General features: G+C 47.6%; 1 protein-coding gene across 2 annotated transcripts in view; it reads right to left on the reverse strand.

The window, feature by feature from the left end:
• Positions 1-18920, reverse strand: part of GOLM1 (golgi membrane protein 1) — a 76587-nt gene that overhangs the window by 39597 nt on the left and 18070 nt on the right. For both annotated transcript variants that reach the window (XM_050760956.1, XM_050760955.1), the window contains exons 2-3: positions 15899-16048; positions 14123-14302 (exon numbers count right to left, since the gene is read on the reverse strand). In XM_050760956.1, coding sequence (XP_050616913.1) covers positions 14123-14302; positions 15899-16027 — 309 coding nt within the window. In that variant the 5' untranslated portion in view covers positions 16028-16048. The remainder of the gene's footprint in view (positions 1-14122; positions 14303-15898; positions 16049-18920) is intronic.

Consider the following 18920-nt stretch of genomic DNA (forward strand, 5'->3'; position numbering starts at 1 on the left):
ATGAGTGTGTGTATGTGAGTGTGAGTTGAACTGAGTGTGAGAATACCAACAGGAGAGGGGTGGCTGTTTACGGCACAGAGTCAAATGTCAGCGTAAATGGTAGGATCCTGGTCAGAGAGCAGCCGAGGAGACTCCAGGGCAGGGGACACAGACGGGCCGAAGGGCGGGTCTGGACCTGCAGCTGTGGGAGAGTGTGCACAAGTCACCAAGTTTACATGGAAGGGCGTGGGGAGATTAAGTGTAACTCTCTACGAAGCTTCAGAAAACACCACCTATCCAGGAAAACACCTAGTACACACAGACACTGTTGCTACACACCCAGAATAGCTCCTGCCAACACATGCCTGTGTTGTTACACAAAGGGTAACATCCTCCCACCCCGTCCACCTCGCAGCTTGGTGGGTGTGGGAAAGCACCCCGCTGGGAGGGCGCAGGACCCGCCGTGGGATCACCCGGGTGCCCAGCTCGGCAGAACAAGGTTCATGAGGTGTGGTGACCATTGCAGAGATAACCACAGGGTTGACGGCGAGGGGGCCTGAACCCAAGACTGGCTCACACTCTCCCCCAGCATCTTCTGGGCAAGGCACACTGCAGGTGCTTCGGGGAAGGAGGAGAGAGGATGGGCAGGAGGGAGAGCGGAGGAAGAAGAGAAGAAAGGATGGCGAGGAGAGGGAGAGAAAGGAGGACAGAGGGAGGGGAGGAGGGAGAATGGAGGGAGGGGGAGGGAGGGAAATGGAGGGACGGAAGGAGGGAGATGGAGGGACGGAAGGAGGGAGAATGGAGGGACGGAAGGAGGGAGAATGGAGGGACGGGAGGAGGGAGAATGGAGGGAGGGGAGGAGGGAGAATGGAGGGAGGGGAGGAGGGAGAATGGAGGGAGGGGAGGAGGGAGAATGGAGGGAGGGGAGGAGGGAGAATGGAGGGAGGGGAGGAGGGAGAATGGACGGAGGGGAGGAGGGAGAATGGAGGGAGGGGAGGAGGGAGAATGGAGGGGGGGAGGGGAGGAGGGAGAATGGAGGGGGAGGGGAGGAGGGAGGAGAATGGACGGAGGGGAGGAGGGAGAATGGACGGAGGGGAGGAGGGAGAATGGACGGAGGGGAGGAGGGAAGAAAAGAGGACAGAGAGAAGGATGGAGGAAAGGGATGGAAGGAAGAGGAGAGAGACAGAGTCTGGAGGGGAGGAGGGCAAGAGGAGGATGGAGGGAGGAAAAGAAGGACAAAGGGAGAAGGGTAGAGGGATAGAAAGGAAGAGAAAGGATGGAGGGAGGGGAGGCGGGAGGAAGGAAAGGAGGAGAAGCAAACAGGGGAGGCTGCCCTTGCCTCTGAGAACCTGCCACACTGCCTCCTTCAGTGGCAGCCCGCTCCTGTGGTAGGCTGAGATAGTGCCTGAGAGCCATCCCACCTCAATGCAGGCCCTTCCCACAGCTTACAGGCACCTATTTCCCTGTATCAAATCCTTCCTGCTTCAAATAGAGGGGTGGTTTCTCTGTCTACACTGACCCCAGTACACTCACTTCCTCATCGTTGTCCAGCACTCAGTGGTACATGAACACAGCCTGCACATGACTGGGCACAGGCCAGGGCCGAACAGAACAAATACCGAACCGACTGACAGAACTGGACCCGGAAAATCGGTGAGAATAAAAACAGAAAAGCTGCTCTAGAACTCTGGATTCCTCAATCACAGGGATTAAAGGTGATAAGAGACACCACGTTTATCTGCACAAGACTGCTCTGGTTCCCCAAGAAAATCAACCCTCCAGAAGACAATCGTCACATTCTCAGGGGCACAAGCAAAGCTGGCCCAGAGAGAAGACACTGGAACCCTCTGAGGACTGCATCTGGCCACAGGAGAACGCAGTCTGGCGGGGCCAGTGTGACGAGCAGACCTGGCAGCCCCCAGCAGCCCCACGCCGGCCACTCTCAGGTCCCGGGAGCCTTCCATGACCTCTCCAGCTCTCACTCTCTCCCCCTCTGTCTCAAGCGGCAAGAATGACTGTCTCCTAAAGAAATTAAGTGAGAAATTAAATATGTTCATGTCGGGCCAGGTGCAATGGCATACACCTGTAATCCCAGCACTTTGGAAGGCCGAGGAAGGTAAATCACAAGGTCAGAAGTTCAAGACCAGCCTGGCCAACACGGTGAAACCCCATCTCTACTAAAAATACAAAAATTAGCCAGGCGTGGTGGCGCGTGCCTGTAATCCCAGCTACTCGGGAGGCTGAGGCAGGAGAATCACATGAACCAGGGAAGCGGAGGTTGCAGTGAGCCAAGGTTACGCCACCGTACTCCAGCCTGGGTAACACAGTTGAGACCCTGTCTCCAAAAAACAAATAAATATGTTCATGTTACAAAAGCACTCTGAAACTCTAAAGCAGAACCAATGACCAGACTTGTGAATTATTTCCTTTTGAAGAGGCAAAATCCTTCAGCAAAAGTCACTCATAAACAAATGCCATTGCACGTGAGAGAAGCGACCCCATCTCAGGCCCAGAGGACACTCAAGAACGCATTCCATGAACCAACTCTTTACAAGAGGAAAGCACTGTAAACACCTCAGAGCCTCCTCGTACCCCAAGTTACTGTGCAAGAGGAGAAACCGGGCAGCTCCCTGAAACCACTGGGACGTGGGTGCAGGTCACACAGGCGAGCATGGCCACAGTGAGGCTGAGTGCCCCCTCCACTTTCCCCACTCCCTCTTTAAGCTTTTCTTCTTCCGGACACAAAACAATAAGCAAGTCACCAACACCTCTGTTCTTCCACTCAGCAATCATTCTTTCTTTACTCCGTTGCTCCTCTTCAGGAAAGATACAGGAACTCTATTTTCATGACAAAGGAACTGTTGCTAAAACATTATTTTTGCACCACTGCAATGTTAATGCACATATTTTAACAAAGAAGTAAAACGCATAAATGTCGAAGTGGATGTGCAGCTGCGAGAAACCAGCCGAGTGAGAATGTTACAAGCGCAAATGCCGAAAATGAAGCCATTTGTGACTCGAACTTTTGGCAAGCAAAAACGAACACATTAGCAGGAAGATGTGCCTTTCCCTTCACAAAGTGCTAGTAAGTAATTCAGGGTCTCCCAGACTCTTCCCCAGGCATTTCAGACAGCAGGTGATGCCACCCCCAAGCCTTTGTGGCCACTGCAAGAGGGGACCCAGGATCTTTTGAAGTCTTCAGACCCAAATTATGATGATGATGATTATTTTTTAGATAGAGTCTCACTGTTACCCAGGCTGGAGCGCATGGCGTGGTCTTGGCTCACTGCAACCTCTGCCTCCCAGGTTCAAGCCTCAGCCTCACGAGCAGCTGGGACTACAGGCATGCACCACCACACCCAGCTAATTTTTGTATTTTTAGTAGAGATGGCATTTCTCCACGCTGACCGAACTCCTGACCTCAAGTGATCCACCAGCCTTGGACTCCCAAAAGTGCTGAGATTCCAGGTATCAGCCACCATGCCTGGCCCAGATCCAAATTATTAATCAGCCTCTGTTAACAACATAAAAGTATGATTAAACCACTCTATTCCCTCCTTAGGAGATAATGCACACCTTTACAAGTGAATCTCCACTGGCTTTTGCCAAAAACTAAAACCCAAGTATCTGTTTTTATTTAGGCCCCTTAAAAACTTGTTTTATATGCACACATGTACGAATCTGTAAAAAAGAAAACAGCATTTCACCAGTGGTTGCGTGAAGATTATTTCTATGCACACGAATGAGGTAGTTTAAAAACATGACCACAAATTCATTGACACTACTCCTAAAGGAGGAGTCCAATTCCCCTGAAGTTCAGGGCAGCCTTAGTGACTTGCTTCTAATGAATGTAGAAGTGACCATGCTCACTTCCAAGGCAAGGTCAACAAAAGGGGCTGTGGGTTGAACAGCGTACGCCTGAAATTCATGTCCACCTGGAACCTGTGAAGGAGCCCATGAATGACCTCATTTAGAAACCAGGTAGGATGGCCGGGCGCGGTGGCTCAAGCCTGTAATCCCAGTACTTTGGGAGGCCGAGGCGGGTGGATCACGAAGTCAGGAGATCGAGACCATCCTGGCTAACATGGTGAAACCCCGTCTCTACTAAAAATACAAAAAACTAGCCGGGCGTGGTGGCGGGCGCCTGTAGTCCCAGCTACTCGGAGGCTGAGACAGGAGAATGGCGTAAACCCGGGAGGCGGAGCTTGCAGTGAGCCGAGATCGCGCCACTGCACTCCAACCTGGGTGACACAGCGAGACTCCGTCTCAAAAAAAAAAAAAAAAAACGGCCGGGCGCGGTGGCTCAAGCCTGTAATCCCAGCACTTTGGGAGGCCGAGACGGGCGGATCACGAGGTCAGGAGATCGAGACCATCCTGGCTGACACGGTGAAACCCCGTCTCTACTTTAAAAAAAATACAAAAAACTAGCCGGGCGAGGTGGCGGCGCCTGTAGTCCCAGCTACTCGGGAGGCTGAGGCAGGAGAATGGCGTGAACCCGGGAGGCGGAGCTTGCAGTGAGCTGAGATCCGGCCACTGCACTCCAGCCTGGGCGGCAGAGCGAGACTCCGTCTCAAAAAAAAAAAAAAAAAAAAAAAAAAAAAAAAAAAAAAAAAAAATAGAAACCAGGTAGGCCGGGCGTGGTGGCTCACGCCTGTAATCCCAGCACTTTGGGAGGCCGGGGCGGGTGGATCACCTGAGGTCAGGAGTTCAAGACCAGCCTAGCCAACATGGTGAAACCCCATCTCTACTAAAAATACAACAAAATTAGCTGGGTGTTTTGGTGGGTGCCTGTACTCCCAACTACTTAGGAGGCTGAGGCAGGAGAATCACTCGAACCTGGGAGGTGGAGGTTGCACTGAAAAAAGATCGTACCACTGAACTCCAGCCTGGGACAACAGAGTGAGACTCTGTCTCAAAAATAAATAAATTAATTAATTAATTAATTAAAAAAAAGAAACAAGGTCTATGCAGATGTACTTAAATGAAAATGAGGTCTCTAGGTGGGCCCTATCCAACATGACTGGTGTTCTTAGAAGAGGAGGAGAACAGGTGAAAAGACTGAGAGGCAAGCAGGCCATGAGAGGTGGAAACTGCACGAAATTGTACCTACAAGCTGAGGAATGTCAAAGGTGTCAGCAAATGCTAGAAGCTAGAGAGGCGAGGAAGGGTCCTCCCATAGCCCTACTGGCACCTGGATTTCGGGTTCCTAGCCCCTAAAACTGTAAAAGGACACATTTCTGTTGTTTTAAGTCATCTAGTCTGTATTAATTTGTATGCAGCCCTAGGACACAAACACAAAAAATGACACAGCTTCCTCCCGCTGGCCGCGTCTGCTGTGAGCGAGGATGCTAACTCCCAGGACCCAGCCCTATGCTGAAAAAAAGCCACGCCGCCACGTGGAAAAAGGAGTGTAGGTGTCTTGGTCCTGGCCCCTGCCCCTGCCCAGGTCTCAGGTGACAGCTGCACTTACTGCCGGGCCCCTGAGTAAGGGACTCTCTGGATCACTCTAACCTCAGCCTTCAAGGCATCCCAGACATGGAGCGCAGAGTAGAGACAACCCGTTCCCACCGAGCTTCCCCAAACTGCAGATGCGGGAGCAAAACACATGTTTGTCATGGGTTTGGGGATAACCTCATATGCAGTAACAGATAACAGAAACAACACACGTATGTCTAAATTCGCCAGAACCAAACGTATGTTTTATGTTCAAAACATAGTTACCAGTCCCAGCTGGATATCAGAGCAGTCTACAGAAGCTCCCTTCTGCAAACAGGTATGCAGAGTCCTCTCATCTGGAATCACACCTCTCACTGTCTACTTACAAAGTAGTTGCCTCAACTAAGATAGTAAGGCACGATAAGCCAACGATGTCGGGGTTTGTTTGTTTGTTTGTTTTAAACAATATGCAAAAGCCAGAAACGGTTAAACATTTTATCATTTAAAGAACTCCACTTATATTCTACAATTTTTCATGGCATATCTACATTTATAAAAGCGTAAGTATAAGTAGTAACTGATAAAAGCTTACGTGTAATCTGTATTTTTTTTTTTTTTTTAAAGAAAGGGAGTGGAGAGTTCTCAGTAGCTAATTTCTGGGTGAGAACTACAGGTGAATTTTTCTTTTTTGTTTTCAAATTTGCCCATAATAACATTATTTTAATTAAGGAAAAGCCAACTTTGTTTGAAAGTTACTTAACATATGCAATCATTGCAAAAGAAGGCTTGATATCCTTTCTTATACACAGAAAAAGAAGCGTGGTGCTTCCACTAAGTTATATAAATTCTCATGAACTTGCACAACTGCAGTGATGCAGTCAAACCATCTTCACCGGACCTACTGCTGCAACAGACAGGAAGGTGAAAAAGAAAGGAAATGGAAATGGCAGCTCAGTCCCCAAGATTCAACAGAGTCTCACTCATCTGAAGCATTTACTCTCGAATAAGCACAGTCCGCAGGATTTGGTTCAGATTAACAAAACACAATCTAATTAACCCATTAATACTCTGGCCAGTGGATGGATTCCTTCCGTGTGAGGTTCCTCCTCTCACCCAATGGGCTGTGGGTGTGGGGTCATTAAAATGGAACACACATGGCCACCTAGCCTCCCACATGGGCAGGGTGTTAGCTGAGGCCAGCAATGACACCTGTCATTTTACATCTTTATCTCCCAACACTCTTCCCAACTTAGGTGGGACTTGTCACACCTCCACATTCCTTTTCTAATCCTGTGATCGCAGTCCTCTACATGCTGAAATGCCGCCCTTCTATCCTTCTCTAAATTCCATTTTAGTCTCCAAAGCTCAAAGCCAATCTTTTTTTTTTTTTTTTTTTTTTTTTGAGACGGAGTCTCGCTCTGTCACCCAGGCTGGAGTGCAGAGGTGCGGTCCCGGCTCACTACAACCTCCGCCTCTCGGGTTCAAGTGATTCTCCTGCCTCAGCCTACCGAGTAGCTGGGATTACAGGTGCACGCCACCACGCCCAGCTATTTTTTTGTATTTTTGGTAGAGATGGGGGTTTCACCATGTTGGCGAGGCTGGTCTCGAACTCCTGACCTTGTGATCCGCTTGCCTCGGCCTCCCAAAGTGCTGGGATTACAGGCGTGAGTCACTGTGCCCGAACTAAAGTCAACCTTTCTAGGAAAAAAAAAAAAAAAAACTGTTAACTACTTTAGCCAGTACCCATCTCTCCTTTCACATAACTCCAGCTGCTGTTAAAAACTGATTATTCTCACCAGGCACAGTGGGTCACGCCTGTAATCCCAGTACTTTGGGAGGCCAAGGTGGGCAGATCACGAGGTCAGGAGTTCAAGACCAGCCTGGCCAAGATGGTGAAACCCTGTCTCCACTAAAAACACAAAAATTAGCCAGGCATAGTGGCACATGTCTGTAATCCCAGCTATTTGGGAGGCTGAGGCAGAGAACTGCTTGAACCTGGGAGGTAGAGGCTGCAGTGAGCTGAGATCGTGCCACTGCATTCCAGCCTGGGCAACAGAGCGAGACTCTGCCTCAAAAAAAAAAAAAGATTATTCTCTAGATATGTGAGGGAATCTTATTTTTCTCCAAAACAGCATTCAAGCTGCTAAGGACACAGGGCCCCAGGCACATCCTAGACATCCAGTAAGTACTGGCACACGGACTGAGATTCCCATTCATTCATTTACCATGAACTCAAACTTTTACTAAGCACCGGTCTCAAACCCGTGAGATAAGCTAACTGATCAGGTGTATAACTTAGATTGGAAGAAATAAGAGTGAAATACTACACACAGAAATGTAGGGCCAAAGGATCTGATCTGCAGGCCAGGAAACTGTACAAAGTGAAATATAACAGCAGGAACAACGTTCTGTGGCAACAGCTAATAAAAATGAGAGCATGCACAACCATCCAGCTACTTAATGTCCAGGTGTATCTCTGTATCTTTCCATTCCAACTTTTTTAACCATGACTCACAATGATAAATTTATCTTGTGATTCAGTACATTTACACACATATATACATATATACACACATATATATGTATATGTACACATGTATATTTAGAAACAGGGTCTCGCTCTGTCACCTAGTCTGGCATGCAGTGGTGCAATTATAGTTTATTGAACCTCAAACTCCTGGGCTCAAGTGATCCTCCCACCTCAGCTTCCTGAGTAGCTAGGACGACAGGCACGCAACAACCATTCCCAGCTACTTTTAAATTTTCTGTAGAGACAGGGTCTCAGTATGTTGCCCAGGCTGGTCTTGAACTCCTGGCCTTAAGCAATCCTCCTGCCTTAGCCTTCCAAAGCACATATTTTTTATATAAAATGCAACAATGGTGGTCAGGCATGGTAGCTCATGCCTGTAATCCCAGCACTTTGGGAGGGGAAACATGGTGAAACCCGGTCTCTACTAAAAAATACAAAAAAAACTAGCTGGGCGAGGTGGCGGGCACCTGTAGTCCCAGGTACTCGTGAGGCTGAGGCAGGAGAATGGTGTGAACCCGGGAGGCGGAGTTTGCAGTGAGCTGAGATCCGGCCACTGCACTCCAGCCTGGGCCGGAGACTCCGTCTCAAAAAAAAAAAAAAAAAAAGAAATATAAGCTACAAAGACAACCATTAACATTCACAACAGTGGTTGTACAGGCAGGAGGGAAAGGAGGGAAGAGACAGAGAAGGGGAACCCAGAGAACCTTGACTGTATTTATGATGTTTTTTGCTTTAAATAATATCTGGGTGAGGGGCACTCAGGTGTGAGCTTATTATTCATCTGACCTCTCTGCATGTCCAGCTATTTCATAAGAAACCCACTTTATGTCTCATGATGTCACCATCACACAGCTGTTGAGAAGCTCATGTGATGTCTTGCACTTGCCCACCCCCTCTGGGTGACATTCTAAGGGGTATCTGAGCAAGCCTGTCTCAGTGCTGAGGACCTCGAGATTCACGTATACTCAAATCCTAGGTGAGCTAGCCATTTTGGGGAAAAAAGTAGGGATCAGTAAGTTTCCAATCGGGTACAGCTTCTAAAAACATTCAAGGATTCCAGTAAATGTGGGTGAAGATGAAAGAAATACCTTAGAAAAACAAGTATTAACTCAATTACTTTGTAACAGCTTTACCAAATTACATTTAGATGAATTATAGTCAGGCATTGCTTAATGATGGGGATACGCTCTGAGAAATGCATCATTATGAGATTTTGTCTTTGTGCAACCATCATAGAGTGCACTTATACAAACCTAGATATTATAGCCTACTACACACCTAGGCTGTATGGTACAGCCTACTATTCCCACGCTACAAACCTGTACAGCACGGGACTGTACTGAATACTGCAGGCCTTGTAACACAGTGGTAAGTATTTGTGTATCTAAGCATAGAAAAGATGCAGTAAACCGATGGTATTAGAATTTTATGGGCCCATCATTGACCAAAACATCATATGTGGCGTGTGACTGCATATCTCTTAATTATAATGCCCTTTAATTTTTAATTCACTGAAGAGTAAAAAGGAAACTGGAAAAAAAAAAAAAAAAGATGACCTTGACAATGTATTTTTATTTCTTTTGTTTGTTTGTTTGTTTGTTTGTTTTTGAGACGGAGTCTCGCTCTGCCGTCCAGGCTGGAGTGCAGTGGCCAGATCTCAGCTCACTGCAAGCTCCGCCTCCCGGGTTTATGCCATTCTCCTGCCTCAGCCTCCCGAGTAGCTGGGACTACAGGCATCCGCCATCTCGCCCGGCTAGTTTTTTGTATTTTTTAGTAGAGACGGGGTTTCACCGGGTTAGCCAGGATGGTCTCGATCTCCTGACCTCGTGATCTGCCCGTCTCGGCCTCCCAAAGTGCTGGGATTACAGGCTTGAGCCACCGCGCCCGGCCGCATTTTTATTTCTAAAAGTGTAATTCTGCAAAACACTTGATCTCAATCACCAGTTTCTGGATCAGCTAGCTGTATCACAGTGGTCTGGAAATTTAGAAAAAAAAAAAACCATGTATGAATACGTGTGTGTATGTCTGTGTATGTGTGAGATCTTTAAAAAAAAATTCTATATTCTGAGGCCAAACATCCAGAGAGTCTGATCCAGTGTAATTTTTAATATGTATTTTGTTCATAAGCTCGCAGGTGGTTATCATGAGCAGCCAGGCGAAGGAGGATTGCTCTGAAACAACTTCCATAACAAATAAGGTCAAAACCCTAAGCTGGGGTGTAAACAAAAGCTGATTTGATAAGCTGAATGGATCATTCTGCATCAGAACACCAACAAGCTGCAGAGACTTACTTTCGGGGGGGCACAACTCCCCAGGCCGAAGGTGATTTCATCTTCCATTGCCCAATTCCCCACACCGCTCCCGAATCTTACAGAGAAGGGGGAAAGGCACCAAGGAACCGCAGGAGACTCAGACTCTGCCCTCTGCTCCACCAAGGAACATGGCTCCTTATGATTCAGAAGCCCAAACAAGGCTTTCCCCAGCATTCTGCCAACCACTCAAACCTGTGCTGTTCAATGAGGCCATTATTTAGCTATTTACATTTAAATTAGATAAAATTCAATTCTTCAGTCCCACTAGCCACGTTTCAGTTATTCATCAGGCTCATGTGGCCAGTGGCTACTGTACTGCACCAGCACACACAAACATTTCTGTCATCACAGAAAATTCTATCAGACAGGGCCGACCCAAAGCAGTAATTTCATTATGAAGAGGTGTTTGTTCACATTTTCTCTGATGATAGGTTTGGTTTTCAAGCTTTTGTCCAGCTCCCCACTTGAGGGATACAACACCCACCCGAGTGACAGTGACTGCTGGAGGTGAGGAATGCTGGCAGAGACAGGCAGGGAAATCTCTAGGTCAGATGTAATTTGCAAACCACCCCCAGCCACAGGTCCCCACACCCCACCTCCTCCTATGGCTGAGAATCACCATGGTTCTTAAAAAATTTTTTAAGGAGCCTTGTTCCAGTTCTAACCACAAATGCTAACCTTCTAAGATTTAAAAAAAAAAAAAAAAAAAAAAGACAATGTAGAGAAAAGTATTTAGGTGAAGGATCAGCTCATTCACGTAGCCAAAACAGAGCTAGTTAGAACACAGCGGTCTTTGGAAGCAAGGAGATATAAAGAGGATGTTTTTAAAGTTTCTACTGTGAAGTCTTTAATGCAGACGAAGGTAAACAAGCTAGTATGCTGAACTCCCACGTACCCATCACCAGCTTCAGCACTGACCAACTCAAGCCCACCTGGTTTCCTCTATGCCGCCTCCCCTCCACCTTGGTGCCCTTCAGGTATAAGCAGCCAAGAAGCTGTGTCCACACTGAAGGAAGAGGAAGGCCAGTGTGCAGGGGCGGAGGCTGGCCAAGGGGCTCTCTAGGGTCTAGGTGTTAAGCAGCTAACTCTCTGAGCCTCCGTTCACTAATAAAATGAGCCCCAATCTCATCACACTGCCGGGAGGAATTCATGAAATGGTCCCTGTGAAATGCTCAGCCTCACGTCTGGCCAAGCACAGGCTCAGGAAACGTCCACTCCAGTGGCTGGTGTGGTGCCCGTCATCGTTCTCCTTCCGCAGCCCCGCCACACTGCCTGCTCTTGGTTCCACCTCCCTCGGTGTCTTCCTAACTCTTTTGAAAGCTAGCACAATTTGGTTTCAAGGTTTCAATATGGGAGGAAAACAAAAAAATCTGCTATGGTCTGAGTGTGGGTGTCCTTCAAAATCCATACGCTGAAACCAAATCACCAAATATCAAATGGAGATGATAATGTCAGAAAGTGAGGCCTCTGGGAGGGTCAAGCCCTCATACACGGGATTAGTGCCATAAAAGAGGCCCCAGAGAGCTGCCTCGTCCCTCCCACCAGGCAAGGACACCACAAGGCGGCGGCGGCCATGAACCCGGAAGTGGGCCCTCACCCGATGAATCTGCCCTTGTCTTAATCTTTGACTTCCCAGCCTCCAGACCTGTGAGAATAAACATTTGTTTATACGTTGCCCAGTTTATGATATTTTGTTATAGCAGCCTTAAACAGACTAATTCTCTGTTCTATTAAATGTCCATACAGAAAGAGATAATATTATCACCACTACCGTGGTGGCTTACGACTGCACCCACCACTGCTGCTGTGATCACGGCCTCCACTGCCATTGGCACAATGAGGCAGAATAATACCAACCACCAGCTGCTGAGCTTCCATTCTACGTTGAGCACTGTGTTAAACGCTTTATCAACATTATCCCATTCAGTCCTCACAGGCACCCTGTGAGATTCCTTTCTCATTTCCACTTGACAGTTGAGAAAATAGATCCAGAGAATTTAAGTGACTTCCCTAAAATCACACAGCTGAGGAAACTTTAAACCCAGGTCTGCCTGACTCAGAAGCTCCATGCCTCCCACCACCAAACCACAGCTAAAATCCTCCTGCAGCTAAGGTTTGATGTGAGAACCCACCCTTGCTCACCAAAATGAAAAGACATTTATATCGCATATTCTATAAGAGAAAAACTGTGAAAACAGACTCTCTTTTCAAATAGCTACTTGATGCTCTTTTTTTTTTCTTTTTGAGAGATGAGGTTAAAGGGGATTTCAGGAACACAAAAAGCGTATCTGACCAGTGAGAAAAGGAAAGAAACATAAAGATGCACTTTATTACTATAACATTATGAACAATTCCCAGGGAAGAAATATGAGCTTGCAAATACAGGAAAGTACTCCGCAAATTAAAAAAAAAAAAAAAAAAAAAGTACTTCTTGCATTTTAAATCAGTTATGCGAGAAAAGTCTGAGTCCCTTCCTGGAAATAATTCATTTTCTGAGACAATTCAAGATAATGGAAGTTGAGCTACAACCTTCTTCCAATAAATTAGCCACTCCAGAGAGAGGTACATGTATTATAAACGCCAAATTTTTCAGGTCGGGCACGGTGGCTCACACCTGTAATCTCACTACTTTGGGAGGCCGAGATGGGCAGATCACCTGAGGTCAGGAATTTGAGACCAATCTGACCAACATGGTGAAATCTCATCTCTACTAAAAATACAAAAATTAGCTGCACGTGATGGCACATACCTGTAGTCCCAGCTACTTGGGAGGCTGAGGCAGGAGAATTACTTGAACCCAGGAGGCAGAGGTTGCAGTGAGCCAAGACGGCACCATTGCACTCCAGTCTGGGCAACAAGAGGGAAACTCCATCACGAAAAAAAAAAAAAGCCAAATTTTTCTAGTTAATAAGTGGCCATGAGTTTGATGCACTTTGGGACAGGAGATATTAGTAACTCACACAGTTACACAATTTAATAAACAAAATATAGCCATATATTCCTACACAAGAAAACCAGGCCGGGCACGGTGGCTCACACCTGTAATCCTAGCACTCTAGGAGGCCGAGGCAGGCAGATCACAAGGTCAAGAGATCGAAACCATCCTAGTCAAAATGGTGAAAAACCCCGTCTCTACTAAAAATACAAAAAGTAGCCAGGCATGGTGGCCGGCAGCTGTAGTCGCAGCTGCTCAGGAGGCTGAAGCAGGAGAATCTCTTGAACCCAGGAGGTAGGGGTTGCAGTGAGCCGAGATTGCGCCACTGCACTCCAGCCTGGGTGACAGAACGACTCCATCTCAAAAAAAAGAAAAAAAAGAAAACCAGAAAAACTGACACATAAAGCTTAGATATTTTAACTAGCAGGAAGCCCCTTTTAATCTACGCAGGATTTGTTGGTTTTATTCTTAGCTTAAAAGCCAGTGTGCAGTACCCTACTTTCTCTGTTAGTATTTAGTAGAGTCTGCCTCTCCTCTCCGTTAGATACTTGGAGGGCACAAATATCATTCCTCTGAGATATAAGCACCTGGCATAAGCCTGGCACAGAGTGGGTATTTAATACATGTTTGTAGAAAGTGGAAAAAAAAATCAATAGGAGAGAGAAAAAAAAAAAAAAGCCAATAGGACGAATCTGAAATTGTTCTTCTGCATTTCTCCTGTTTATTACCATTGCAAAAGGCTTCACCGCCAAGCCCAGCCAGGGACTTGGAGGGAAAAGGGAGAGAATGCCCACAGCTTGATCAACGGGCTCTTTCCACAATTACATAAACCTAAACCCAGCCGCTGGCCCATCCTCCTGCCAAGAAGAAACAGACAATGTAGACACCATCCATTAGAAGAGAACTGAGAGGAAACAAAGCAGGCCTTGCCTTTTCGTCCTGGTACAGCTTGTTGACACTCTCCAGCTGGAAGTTGTGGCTGGACTGGATTTTGTCGAGCTGCTCCCGCTGCTTCTCCAGCTCTCCCTGGAACTCGTTCTTCTTCAGCTCCACGGCGCCTCTCTCCGCGGCCGCCCTGCGGACCCTGCCTTCCAGCTCCATGATCCGTGTCTACAAGGAGACCACAGCGTTAGGGCTGATGCCAAGTTACCCACGGAGCCTGGACCAGCTGAGTGCCCTCCACAAAGACCACCCTGGGGCCCAGGGCCAGCACCAGCCTCATATACACGAGTGCCCAAGGCTCTGTGTTTTAAGTCAACTGTAAAGAAGCTGGCACAGGTTCTTCTGGAAAAATGGTCTCTGTCAGTGTAAGTGAAGGAAGGCTCCATGCACTCACACCACGCTTCCCACTGGGTTTTCGTGAGGCTTAAATACGCTAAGTGCATAGAATGCCTCATGCTTTACCTGACATGAGATGATGCTCAAATATTTAGTTGTCCTTCTCCGCTAACAAAGCACTTAACAAATCTTTAGCAGACATGATTTCTGAAAACAGATTCAGTTCTCCAACCCAGACAAGCAGACTTCATCTGCCCAGAGAACAGGAGCTCCTGTGGAAGCTGAGACACAGGGAGTACAAGCCCAGGAGGGTAAGTGTGAGAACAGGACAAAGCGCAGACAGGCTGAGGTGCCACGGCTAAGCCCACGCGGGTTGGAATTCCTGCTCCACCTCAACCTCTCTGTGGCTCAGTCTGACACCCTGTGAAACGAGGAAAGTCAAGTCCCAACCTTGTAGGGTTTGTGCACCAAAGGAGTAATTTGTGTAAAGTACTGTGGAAGAGAAATTATTCTGACATTTATTAAAACGGTAAGAAAGACTACTCAATATGATTGCGGTAAGAGAGGGAAACTGTGCTCAATGCTGCACACATCAAACACAGCTGGGGATTTACAGTCAACGAGCGAGCACAGTGTGGGGAGCCGGTGCATGGAAATCGCCCTCAGAGTAGGGGGATTCTTGCTAAACTGGCCTAACGAGATCCTTGCTAAACGCAGGCCAAGGACTTAGACAGCAAGGGTAGGGATGAGGAACCTGGTCAAAGATCAGGGGTAGAAGGATGGCTTAGCGGGATCCTTTGCTATGACTCGGCTGGGCACGCCAAAGACAGGGAGTGGGAGTTGGGAGGGGCCAAGATCAAGGCCTAGTCAAGACAACGGCTCAGAAGGGCCCGATTCAAGTTTGATCAAGAGGGCCATCTCTGTCACTGCTCAGCACTGTACCTGACCCATGACTGCAGCAGTAAATGAGAACCTTAAAATTATCATTATTAAATGATGAAGATAAAGATTGGTACCTTTAAAAACATATTTCTTACACCCATCATCCAAGCACACTTCCAGTACTGCTCTTCGATATCTTGTGCACTGGAGGACCGCAAACGACGGACTGTGGCCAGTGTATGTAAGCAGGCTGTCTTCCCAGAACCACCCCAGTAGCTCAAATGAAAGCTGTTAACTCACAGGAAAAGCAGGGAGGGATACAACCGCAATCCTACACAACCACAGGGGGGGGCCTCTCCCACCCAAAGCGGAGCCGCTTGGGGTCTGACCCAGGGCTGTGGGGGTGTGCAGAGCCCTAAACTCACCTTACAGCATGTGCCCTGTGCAAAATGCCCTGGCTGGCAATGAACAACAAACGCCTCGGACCCCATAACAAAATAAACAAAACATAAACATAAAATAAACATAATAAACAAAACAAAACACCTGGAGATCCACGCTCCGGGAGCTCGCAATCCAGTAATTGAAGCCCAAGACGATGATGCAGGCCACCAGGGCGGCCAGCACGAGCGGCGGCGACTTCATGCTGCGACGTCCGTTTCCCAAGCCCATCATCTCAAAATCAGCACTGAGAATCTGCCAAGTAAAAGCAAATAAATACGCGTCAATGCTAGTATTTATCATCTCCAAAGCAGACCGTATCATCCTTACAACAGAGAGGAAACGGGTCTTGCCAGGAAGCATGGGCTGGTAGCTGCTTCTTGATGTGCAAAGCTGTTGAGGGAGAAGAATATTCGGACGGCACGCACAGAGCCCACGGTGCTGTGCACCCAGGGCAGTGTGGCCAGCTCCCAGGACAGGCTCAGAGGAGCAGGCACCGCCCCGAAACCTGTCACAGATTAGCTCGAGACCTGGGGCAAGACATGATTTCTCTTACACTTCAGATTCCTTCCCTGTAAAATCCTTACCATACTCACCTTCCCGACAGAGTTTGAGAATTAATCATTTCTGTAAGCAGCAATGTTTGAGAAGTAATCATTTCTGTAAACACCAATAACAAATATTAAGTGCTTCCGCATCATATTAGAAAGAGTATATTGCTCATTACTCCTCAGAGACAGCTTTTTGCTTTGAGTCCTAACAAGGGAGGTTTTTTCACCCTTGACGGGATTACTAATGACAGCCAATTAAAGCATTTCTCAAGCAAAGCAGAAAACCCATTCTAGAGGTAATGTGAACCTCCCCCGCCTCCACCCATGTACATCATTATTCAGGCACAGCCCTGGCTGTAGAAGTGTCTTCTCCTTCATGACACACAACAGAAGTGGGAGGTGTGCCATCTGCCTGAAGTCACTGGGAAAAATGTGTTCCATCTTCGGATCTGAGATGGAAACAAGGCATTCACTCCACGCCAAATGAGAGCACCTTGTCTTTCGAACATTCATTTCTCACTTTAGGGACCGTATCTGTGCAACTGCTGCATCGTACACCTCATGTCAGGAAAAACAGTGACTCTGTGTGAGAGCTACAGAGTGCACAAAAATACAGCTTAGAAGAAAGACGCCATAAATTTCGTTAATGGGCTTCAATTCAAAGCCAGGTCTGGCCGGCTGCAAGCACTGGTCTCCAGGAACAAGGAAACTAGACTTTTCCAAACGGCTTTTGCTGAGCCAGATAAAACAGAACCTTATCAGAGTGAGAGCGGTTGCACTGCAACAAATAGCCTTTGAGCACAGAGCGCCTTTCACGCCAGGGGTGTCTAGCAACAGAGGAGGGAAGGGAAGGGGAAGAGGAGGGGAAAAGACAAAGGATGGGGAGGGAAGAGGAGACCACCGAGGATTCACCTGCAAAACACAATTCTTAGCAGTGAGAACATGGGAGAGCTGATCCTCACCCGATGGTCTTTCCAAGTGGGTCACCAAAAGACTTCCTCTTTAACAGCTGGCTACTAGTATGGGGGCCTGCCCGGAGATAAAGCAGCAATCTAGCCGAATCATCTAAAATAAAGCACCCCCAAAACTACCATGGGTGGAAATTCTGACCTGCGCTCATGTCTTACCAGCTTCTGGCCTCTTAGGATGAACGGGGAGACAACGTTTTTCTTTCAATTATCAGCTGATATCAGCAAGCACTGAATATACTCAAGGAGCATAAGTGCAGACACAAGAAACTTCTAGAAGATTCTACAGATCTGCTGAAAAAGTGTCTTCATTGTGCTATCGTATCTCATTTTGATCACAAGAGTCTCTTTTTTGACTCTTAAGTGTTTTAAAATTTTTATGTATTTATTTTAGAGACGGGGTCTCTGTCACCCAGAGTAGAGTCTTTTCCAAATGGCTTTTGCTAAGGAAAAAATGGGAAACTACACACAGTAAAGTATAAATTGGCCGGGCACGATGGCTCACGCCTGTAATCCCAGCACTCTGGAATGCCAAGGCAGGTAGATGGCCTGAAGTCAGGAATTTGAGACCAGCCTGGCCAACATGGTGAAACCCCGTCTCTACTAAAAATACAAAAATCAGCCAGGCATGGTAGTGCATGCCTGTAGTACCAGCTACTCAGGAGGCTGAGGCAGGAGAAAAGCTTGAACCCAGGAGGCAGAGCTTGCACTGAGCCAAGGTCACACCACCCTACTCCAGCCTGGGTGATAGAGCGAGACTCTGATTCAAAAAAAAAAAAAAAAAGTATAAATTGCATCTCCCTCATCTGGGTCTTTCTATTCCAATGGTCCTCAACACTCAAGGGGCACCAGCATCACCTGGGACACTTTTTTTTGAGATGGAGTCTCACTCTGTCACCCAGGCTGGAGTGCAGTGGCACCATCTCAGCACACTGCAAGCTTTGCCCCCCAGGTTCATGCCATTCTCCTGCCTCAGCCTCCCGAGTAGCTGGGACTACAGGTGCACGCCACCAAGCCTGGCTAGTTTTTTGTATTTTTAGTAGAGACAAGGTTTCACCGTGTTAGCCAGGATGGTCTCGATCTCCTGACCTCGTGATCCGGCTGCCTTGGCCTCCCCAAGTGCTGGGATTATAGGCATGAGCCACCGCGCCCAGCCTGAAACTTTTTAAAATATCGATACCTGGGCTCCACCACTGCATTTCTTTTCTTTTTTCCTTTTTTTTTTTTGGAGACAGGGTCTCACTCTGTTGCCCAGGCTGACATAGCTGCCCAGTGGTGCGATCCCAGCTCACCGCAGCCTCAACTTCCTGGGCTCAAGCGATTCTCCCACCTGGGCGTACCAAGTAGCTGGGATTACATGCGTGCACCACCATGCCAGCTAATTTTTTCTATTTTTGTAGAGACAGGGTCATACTACGTTGCTCAAGCTGGTCTCAAACTCCTGGGCTCAGTGATCCTCCCGCCTCAGCCTCCTAAAGTGCTGGGAGTACAGGCATGAGCCATCACACCTGGCCCCCACACCTGCATTTCTAATTCAATGGGGTTTAGAGCAAGGCCCAGATATTGGTATTTTTTAACCTCCCCAGGTGATTCATATGTATAGACACT

This window comes from Macaca thibetana, chromosome 15 (assembly GCF_024542745.1).
Source record: "Macaca thibetana thibetana isolate TM-01 chromosome 15, ASM2454274v1, whole genome shotgun sequence".
In the NCBI taxonomy this organism is placed as follows: Eukaryota; Metazoa; Chordata; class Mammalia; order Primates; family Cercopithecidae; genus Macaca; species Macaca thibetana.